Below are 10,023 nucleotides of genomic sequence, written 5' to 3'. Positions count from 1 at the left end.
CGCATTGAGTAACAAGAAAATAATCAGAGGCAGCATGCATGTGTTAGAAACTGTTCTCTATGCTTTATTTATACTTTAATATTTGTCACTACGCATTGAGTAACAAGTTATGGCTAACACTGAGAAGAATGGGAATCCCAGGACACTTGTACTCATGTGAAACCTATACCTACACTAAGAGGCTGTTGTGTGAACAGAGGAAGGGAGCACTGTTTGGTTTAAAATCGAGGCAGGTGTGTGTCTGGATTATATCCTCTCTGCATACATATTCAATCTGTATGCTGAGCAAATTATTTGAGAAGCTGGACAAATGTGACATCAGGATTGGAGACTCATCAATAACCTTCTTACACAGATGACACAACTTTGCTTGCTGAAAGTGAGCAGGATTTGAAGTATTTGCTGTAGATCAAAGACTGCAACCTTCTATATGAATTACCTCTCAATGTCAAGCAAACAAAAATCTTCACCACTGGACAATTTGGCAACATCATGATAGGTGGAGGGGAAACTACCAATAGCATCATATTTCTTGGATCCACAATCAATACACTTTGTACCAGCAGTCATGCGATCAGGAGACGTATTGCATGGAGAAAGTCTTCAGTCAGAGACCTCTCCAAATTATTGAGGAGCAATAATGTTTGTTTGAGGACTAAAATGTTCCTGATTGAGGCCATGGTCTTTTCACTCACTTGCTATGCTGCTGAGAGCTGGACAATGAATAAGGCTGACAGAAGAAGGATTGATGCCTTTGAGTTGTAGTGTAGGAGAAGAGCACTTAATATCCATGGACTGCCAAAAGAATAAACATACATGTCTTGGAAAAAGTACAGTCAAGCAGTCAAGTATAATGCAGCTTCATCTTACATACTTTAGGCAGGTTGTTAAGAGGGGCTATTATTCCTTGGAAAGGAACATCATATTTGGAAAAGTGGACGATCAGAGGAAAACCTTCAACAAGATAGACTAACACAGTGATAGTAGCAATGGATTTTTTAGCATATCAGATGATGAGAATAGCACAGGATAGGACAGGGTGCAGATCTGTTGTTTATAGAATCACTATGAGATGTATTCAACTTGACAGCACCTAACAACAACAATAGTCTATTCTATAGGTAAAGAAACTGAAGCATGGAATAATTATATAACTTTCTCATAAAAAGTTAGTATTTAACTTCAGAAAAGGTGGCTTCATAGTTTGTGCTTTTAACCACTGTATGATAGCTTTGGTAGCCTAGTGGGTAGGGGGTTGCACTGTCAATCCAAATGTGGGTAGCTCGAATCCACCAACTTCTCAGAAGGAGAAAGATGGGAAATCTCCTCCTATGCAATTTATAGCTTCAGGGGGAAAAAACCAAAACGAAACCAACAACAAAAAACAAAACCAACAAAGAAAATAAACCACCTTGAAGGTGAACTATGAATCAGTTCCCTCTTGATGTCAATGAGTTTCAGACTATATGGCCTTTAAACAGAATCCATATTACACACACACACACACAGAGAGAGAGAGAGAGAGAGAGAGAGAGAGAGAGAGAGAGAGAGAGAGAGAGAAAATATCTATGAAAACACGGGACAAAAGAGGCTTGCTTTTTCTAGAATATTATGTGACACTGTGAAGTCTTAGTTTTCTAGTGCGATTATAACAGGAATACTGTAAGCGGACAGTTTTAACAAGAGAAATTTATTCTTGTATGGCTTAAGAGGCTAGAATTCAGGGTGCCAGTTCTAGGGGAAAGCCCTCTCTCTGTCATTTGGTTCTGGATGGTCTTTGTCTCCTTCAGTATCTGTAGGTCAGTTGTTCTAGGAAGATGTCCATGTGGCTTGGCCCTTTCCGGTGTCAAGGAACTTCCCAGTGCAGACATTTTCCTAAAAGGACACACTCTGGTGACCTTGTAGCAAGAAGCTACACTGAAACCCCAAAGGAAATGGTTCTAGGCCACCAACTGCTCCATGGGAGAAGTATGGGCAGTCTACTTCCATGAAATTAACTGCCTCTGAAAAATAAAAGGACACACTATCCTCCTGAAAAAGAAAAGGATACACTACCCTCCTGGCAATTTTTTATTGGTGATACTGAGGTCACCCTTCACATCAATCCTTTTTTATCTTTTGTGGGATAGATGATGTTACAAGTCACATCCTTGGAAAGCTTTCCTAGTATTGGACAAGGGCTGTAATGGGATTAAGGGGCATTGCATTCTATCCTTAATCCTCATACAATTCTTTGGTTTGCCAGAAGTGAAGATTCATTGCCTATTTCCACTTATATGTACTTAGAACCTTGAGGCTTGATAATTTAACAACTATGGGAAAGAAGGACTTTTCAGGGTGGAAAAAGAGTACTAACCACCACCAAAGAATGATGTAGAGAAGATTAAATACAAAAGATTTTTCTCAGCCTTGAGTGAACACTAGTTAAGAAAGCTGGGTAAAGGACAAATTTACTTGGCTGTGAAATAAGAGGCTCAAAGGTCTTACTAGGTGTGGCATTTCCCCCAAGAGTCAAGAAGTACTTGGTGTTATTTGAGGGAAGTAGAGTACAGAGAAGAGAGTATTTGGAATAAACAGACTGATATTTGTCAGCAGGACATGATCATTTGAAATGACCAAATTAGGTTTTAGTGACCAATAACTCTCTCTCTTGCTTCTAGTGATATTAATAAAATCAACGATGCCATTGCTGACCAAATAGCCCGTTTCATTCAGCACATGACCACCTGTCTCTGCGGGTTACTGCTGGGATTTTACAGGGGCTGGAAACTGACTTTGGTTATCATTTCTGTCAGCCCTCTCATTGGGGTTGGAGCAGCTGCCATTGGGCTGGTAAGGCCGTCTTCTTTGTCTCCTGCACAGTCATTGGCTCTGTTAAGCAGCCCAAAATGTGAAGTTTGGATTCCTCCCTCTGAGTATTTTTAGTTACATTCATTATGTTAGCTTTGATTTCTTGTGTTTGATTGTTTCCCAGTATCAAATTAACAGACTATAGATTAGGAATTATGATGCATTAATAATGTGAATATTATTTCTTTAATAACAAACAGTAACAACTATACTTGTGCTCTACCAGACATTAATAGGAACTTTCTATACACAATCTCTAATCCTTGCAACAGTTTTAGAAAGGAAATATTAACCACGTTTTACCGATAGGAAACTGAGATTAGAAATCTGAGCTCAAGAAAGTTGGGATTTGGGACTGCTGTGCTAGTGAAAAGCAAAACAGGATTCAGATTCAAATGAGCTGACTTGAAATCCATGCTGTAAATGTTCGAGTGTCTAAAAGAACAGAAATTTATTATCTCATGCGGGGGGACCTACAAATTCAGCCTCCTGAAAGACATCACGCTAATATGTTATATATGTTAATATGTTATATTGACTAATAACATCATGTTGTTGTTATTGTCGTTGTGTACCATTGTGTTGAAACTGATCCATAGCTGACCCTCCGTCGGGTTTTCAGAGGCAGTTAATTGCACAGGATTGCCCATCCTTCTCCTACAAAGCAGCTGGTGGGATTCGAACCATGTGCTTTCAAGATTGCAATGCAGCTTCTTGCCACTAGGCTATCAGAGAGTCTGTGATAACATCATAAAAGACCCTATTTCCAACCAAGGTCAAGTTTACAGGTGCTGGGTAATAGAACTGTCAACATATCCATTTGGGGAAACACAAGTCACTCTCTAACACCCACAATCTTTTCAAAATGCCTTTTGCTTACCATTGTCTTCTGAGTCATGGTCATCCTCAAAAAGGACAGCACAAGCACATCCAGGTCAGTTACAAAATCTCCTCTCACCACAAGTGTCTTCTCCATTCCATTTGATTAACTTCAGAGACAGGATCCATCGTCTTGGTTGGCTCCACAGATATTTAGGCTGGAAGAATGTGTAAGAATAAACATTTTAGGTCACCCTAACTAAACAAACAAGAAAGGAAGAGGGGGAACCACCCCCAAACCCCTCCAAAGTATTGAGAAAATGTTACCTTTTTACTTTAAGAGAAGTCCCATTAGAAGGCAGGTCAGGTGAGCTCTGGTAGCCTAGTGGCAAGAAGCTGCACTGCAATCCCAGAAGGCAGGTCATGTGATCAAGCACAATAGGTCACTTGCTATAGAGGCAAATAGAATTTAAGTGAAAAACTGTTCCCATAATGAAATAATTGGGCAACAGTCACCAATCTAAATTTTCTAGCAAAATAGTCTCTATAGCCTAGTAGCTACATTAACTTACCATTTCTCAGAAAGTTGAGAAAATGATTGTGGTGATAGTAGAAAAGTTCTTGCTCCATTTACCTAAGCCCCTTACATGCCTCTCCCATTACGGGTTGTGAGCTATCCAGAAGGAAATTCAGCTCATTAGGACCTTGTCTTCCTCGTCTTGACACTAGCAATAATACCTTCTAGAGTCATTACGATGAGTCAGGGTATAATCCATGTGAAGCACTTAGTGTCCAGCACAGAGTTAAGTGCTGATAAGTTCTCACTTGTTACCAGTGCTATTGAGTCAATTCTGACTCACACTGGCCTCTTGGGTTTCAGAGCAGAACGGAGCTCCCTGGGCTTTTTGTGGCAATGGTTTTCAGGAGCAGATCATCAGCCCCTTCTCTGGAGGTACCTCTGGGTGCATTTAAGTTGCCATTCTCACAGTTTTGTGCTACCCACTGCTTTATGCTACCCAGAGGTTCTCATTTCCCCCACCCCCGACGCCCCAATCTATCACATCTTGCAGACTTTATGACAGTCTTTCCTACCATATACTTTCCAGCTGTGCTACAAGAAACCAAATTCCATGATGGGGCTTTCAGGGATCTGCAAACATTTGATTCCACTCTGACCTTACCCCAACTACGTTCAATCTACCATTTCAAACCTGTGATAAAATTAACCTCAATGGGCCGTGTGCCACCTTTTAACAGGCTAGAGACAGAAAACATTAACCTTCTCTAATAGGTTAACTTGAGTTTAAGGAGATTTAGAGTGTAGTTTTCCCTGTCCTTTCAATGCTGGTATTTTGACTTCTCATAAATGTGTCACTGGTTTGGAATGCAGTAACCCTGCACTGAGCCCTTCTCAAATGCAGGTCCCTGCATGTCTGTGTAAAATGATACAAGAAACTTTCTTTGTGCAAATTCGATGATTCAATGGCAGGACAAAGGGGAGGCAGTATATGACATATAACAAGTCATCATGGGTTTATATGCTTTTGTCTGGTTTTTTACTCATGATGAGAAACACAAGCAATTGCCAGATAAATACCTGACTCAGGAAATCCTAATTAGGGAATTCTGATACAAGTCTTCTAAGCTCCTGGATCACTTTCATTGAAGTGCCCTAAGATAATTGAATTTGCCCTTATAATGAAAGCAGATATCATTTGCAACTACTTAATTTTCTCACTATGTGCAAGAAATACTCATTTCAGAAATATGGTGGATGTGGAATGTGATAAAACTAGAATGTCATCCATAACACCTTAATTAAAAATGTAATGTGGATCAAAAGCCTTACCTTCTTTAAAGCTATTTTTGTGTTCACAAATTTTATAAACTGTGAACTTGTGAAAAAAGGATGTTATAACCACTTTTCCCTTACATGGTAAATGAAAATTCTACTTAAGGTTGATAAGAATCTGTTTGGAAGAACTATTGGAATATCATAAACTCTCCACATCTAGAAACTGCTCTTATTTTTTTTAGATTTCTAAGTTGATCTTTCACAGTAATCGCTTCTCCTCACCCACTTCTTGCTTCTACGGTTCATTCTAACTAGAATTGGACTATAAAGCCAATGTTAGAACCAGGTGACCTGTTTGCTGGGAAGTGCAGATGCCTAGTACTTTCTTTTTGTAAATATCATTATCGTAGTTAGTTGAGCCCCTCTGTTGAATTGAATGGTGGGATATTCTGAAGTTTTCTTGTGCTTAATTAACTTCAAAGGTTTAGAATGTTTGCCTGCCCAGAGCTTGCCTTCATTCCACATGCTAACATTTACCCACAAAGGGATCACATGTCACATTTTAACACACTAGTCATGAAGTCTACACAAGTATCTGGTCTTTGTCTCCAGTGTTTGTCTAACAAAAATTGTGCAATGGGCTTTGGCCAATTGCAAAGAAATGTGACCGATTTTGACCTGAAAACTTCCCTACTATAATAACTGAAACCCTGCAGACTTCACAGAATACAAATAGGGATTTGTGACTTGCTTTGTTCTGTGAAAGACTGAATTTCAGTAAAATAATTTTGATTTATCAATAACCAAATACCCACAGATGAAGCTTAACATGGATCAAACTTGGGCCACTTTATATTCTTCCACTGAAAGATGTTAGAGTGAGAATCTAATCTACAAGCTGATTCCTCTAAATGAATCACAAATAACAGGCCAACTTACCCTAATTACCTGGTTGTCATTTTTTTTTTCTCTTCTTTTGCATTTTAGAGTGTGTCCAAGTTTACTGATTATGAGTTGAAGGCCTATGCCAAAGCAGGGTGTGTGGCTGATGAAGTGATTTCGTCTGTGCGAACAGTGGCTGCTTTTGGTGGTGAAAGGAAAGAGGTTGAAAGGTTGGTTAAATGAAATGTTTGTTATGGTTCTGAATTTCATTGATTAGCACAGCACACAAATCTTTCACATTGTGTTAAAGTGGCAGATCCGCCTTGGCCTGTGGTACCCTCAGTACGTTTTTTTAAAGAGATAGCTGAGCAGAGTAATTTAGATTAGTCTATGTGGCATCAAGATTGGAGGAAGACTGATAAACAACCTGTGTTTATCACAGCCCTGCTTACTGAAACTGAGGTGTTTGCTGCAGAAGGTCAAGGACTGTAGTCTTCAATATGAATTGAAGCTCAACATAAACAAGACAAACATTTTCACCACTAGGCCAATTGACAACACCAAGAGAGATGGAGAAGAGATTGAGATTGTTAACAGTTTCAGCTTGCTTGGTTCCACAATCAGCTCTCTTGGCACCAGCAGTAGGAAATCAAAAGATGAATTACCTTGTGAAAGTCAGTCTAGAGACTAAGGTATGCCTGTTACAGGCCATGGTCTTCCCAATTATTTGCTATGTATCAGAGAGCTGGAAAATGACTAAGGATGGTAGAAGAATTAATGCCTTTGAGTTGTGGTGCTGGAGAAGAGTATTGAACATACCATGGACTGTCAAGAGAACAAGCAAGTCTGTCTTGGAGAGGGTGAAACCAAGTTTCTCCTTGGAGGTAAAGATTTTGAAGCTCCTTCTCATATACTTTGGACATGTGGCCAGGAGAGACCAGTCCTTGGAGAAGGACATCATACTTGGAAAGGTGGAGGGACATTATAGGAGATGAAGACCCATGGATGAGATGGAGTAACACAGTAACTGGGCCATCAGTACTTCCTGGTATAGGTCTCACACACTTTGGGCACATGGCCAGGAGGGACCAGTCCTTGGACAAGGACATCATGCTTACAAGGGTGGAGGGACAGCACAGGAGAGTAAGACCCTGATGAGATGCATTGACACAGTAACTGGGGTAATGGGAGTAGGTGTGTTGGAGTCAGTGAGACCAGCTCAGGATAGGGCAAGGTACACAGCTATTGTACCTAGGGTCATTATGAGGTGACTCAATGGCACTAATAACAACAACAAACAAGAATTGTAAGCCTTTTGCTATTCATGTTTTGACATGTTTGAGTTGACTTTTTTTTCCCAGAAGGCTAGTTAGAGATTTGACGTGGGTTTAAAACTCTGAAAGTATATATATGTGCGTGCCTATTACATTACATGCCAGTCTCTGACATTGCTATCTGCTATTAAAAAGCCTAACCAAATCCACTCCTGTCAAGTAGATGCAAACTTTCAGTGATCCTATAGGACAGAGTAGAGCTGCCCCACAGGTTTACGAGGCCACAAATCTTTAGGGAAGCTGACTGTCAGTTCTTATTCCCAAGCTTTAGGTGGTGGGTTTGAACTATGTGTCTTTGTGTTTGCAGTCAAGAGCTTTACCCAGTGATCTACTAGAGTTTGCAAAAGAGAAGTGTGTGTAATATAATACAAAATACAATTCTCTATATTTTTCTTGAACACATGATCCTTTCAAATCTGATAAGATTTCACTTTCTTCAAACAAAATTTAGTGCTATCCTATTACATATTATCATTTCAGAGATTCTTAATGAAAATTAAAAAAAAATCCAAATGACCAAAACAACAGAACTGTAAAAGAAAAATATATGACTATTTGTTTTAAATATGTCTAGTATTTTTGAGTCCTTACCATGTTGTAGGAATAAATTTTATAGAATAACCACTGACAATATAACTATGTATAATGGCTGTATGATGATGTCATTCTAAATTGCTACCAAATTCACTCAATAAAAAAGACTAGACTTTACAATCTATCTTATTTGCTTTTATTCTTTTTTGGGGTGAATGTTGTTGCTGTTATTATATGCCATCAAGTCATCTACGATTCATGACAACCCTGTGTATAATAGCTCTCAACTCTGCCCTGTCCTGAGCCAGTCTTGCTGACTCCAACATACTTACCCCCATGACTCCAGTTACAGTGTTAATCCAACTAATCTGGAGTCTTCCTTTCCTGCAGTGCTTCTCCACCCTTCCAAGCATGATGTCCTTCTCCAAGGACTGGTCCCTTCTGGCCACATGCCCAAAGTATGTGAGACAGAGCTTCAAAATCTTTGCCTCTGAGGAGAAATTTAGTTTCTTGCTCTCTAAGACAGACTTGTTCGTTCTCTTGGCAGTCTGTGAGTTCAGAGTTCAATACTCTTCTCCAGAACCACAACTCAAAGACATTGATTCTTCTTCTTTCATCCTTAGTCCTTGTCCACCTCTCTGTTGCTTAGCAAATAATTACTAAAACCATGGCCTGGAACAGGCACATGGTGAGTAAAGGTCTCCTATTCCTTTAAATTTTTTTTCCAGTAATGTGTTTTCTTTACCCAGAAGATATTAACGATCCTTTAGTATTAATAAAAGAAGCAATCTAAGTTTTTCTTTATATTATAGCAAACATTGAGTAGCACTTCAAATTGTACTAAATTCTCTATGAATTTACTTTGCTTTTGAGTTGTAGGAAGGTATTTATAGAGTTCTGTAGCTGTTAGACAATGGCTGTGGTTAATAGCTATATGGCAGAGTCACTAACGCTTGGTCCTTAGCTTCAGGGAACTCTGGTAGCCTGGTGGTAAGGAAGGAGCTGTGCTGCCAAGCCAGACCCAAGTGATTTGAATCCACCAACTGCTTTGAGGCAGAAAGATGAACAATCTCTTCCCATGTGGTGTAAGTCTCTGAAAAGCTGCCAAAGGGACAGCTATGAGTAGGTTCTAACTTGATGGTACCAACAACAATCCTTAATTTGGGAAAAGGACTTTGGTGATACACTGGTAAAATTTTCACTTTCTATGTATAAAACTCATATTTGAGTATTAGCTAATAGGTTTCAGCTATACTTTCAGTCTGTGATAGGGCTACAAAGAAAAAAAAATTTGAGAATCTACTGCCCAAATTCAGTCAAAGAAAACCCTATGGATCACAAGAGTTCAACCCAGAGCTGGCCATGGGGATGTATCATCACTGGGCAGCACTTCTTTCTCTTAGATTCTCATCTGAGTTGGGGGGCAACATGGCGATAGCTAACAACAGGCATACTTGAGTTAAATTTCCATATGGTTTTAGTTGTATCTGATGGCTTTTGACTGTGCCCTGTGCCAGTCAACTTGCAACATACTATCTTTGTCACAGGGCAGATAGATGGGTGCTATGTAGATGGATTGATCCAAACAACTAGTTCCAAACCTGGGTGAAAAATACACAAATCACCTGACTTCTTTATTTGGAGACAGTTACATCACTTTGTGGTAGAAAACATGCCATGAGACTTGAAGAAACAATTCAAGTATAAATAGTATTAAATCACTTATGTCAGAACATCTTTGTTGATGAATAATTTCTGGGTAAACTAGAAGAAATTTTGGAGTTTTTGTTAGTTTGTTTACACCTGCAG

At 39.3% G+C, this 10,023-nt stretch overlaps 1 protein-coding gene across 2 annotated transcripts in view; it reads left to right on the top strand.

Annotated features, from left to right (window-relative positions):
- Positions 1 to 10,023, top strand: part of ABCB11 (ATP-binding cassette, sub-family B (MDR/TAP), member 11) — a 155,665-nt gene that overhangs the window by 42,004 nt on the left and 103,638 nt on the right. For both annotated transcript variants that reach the window (XM_006902109.1, XM_006902110.1), the window contains exons 7-8: positions 2,661 to 2,832; positions 6,452 to 6,576. In XM_006902109.1, the coding sequence (XP_006902171.1) occupies positions 2,661 to 2,832; positions 6,452 to 6,576 (297 nt within the window). The remainder of the gene's footprint in view (positions 1 to 2,660; positions 2,833 to 6,451; positions 6,577 to 10,023) is intronic.

This window comes from Elephantulus edwardii, unplaced genomic scaffold (assembly GCF_000299155.1).
Source record: "Elephantulus edwardii isolate Elephantulus edwardi_28Jun2011 unplaced genomic scaffold, EleEdw1.0 scaffold00369, whole genome shotgun sequence".
Classification (NCBI taxonomy): domain Eukaryota; kingdom Metazoa; phylum Chordata; class Mammalia; order Macroscelidea; family Macroscelididae; genus Elephantulus; species Elephantulus edwardii.
This window is presented reverse-complemented; position numbering and strand designations above follow the sequence as displayed.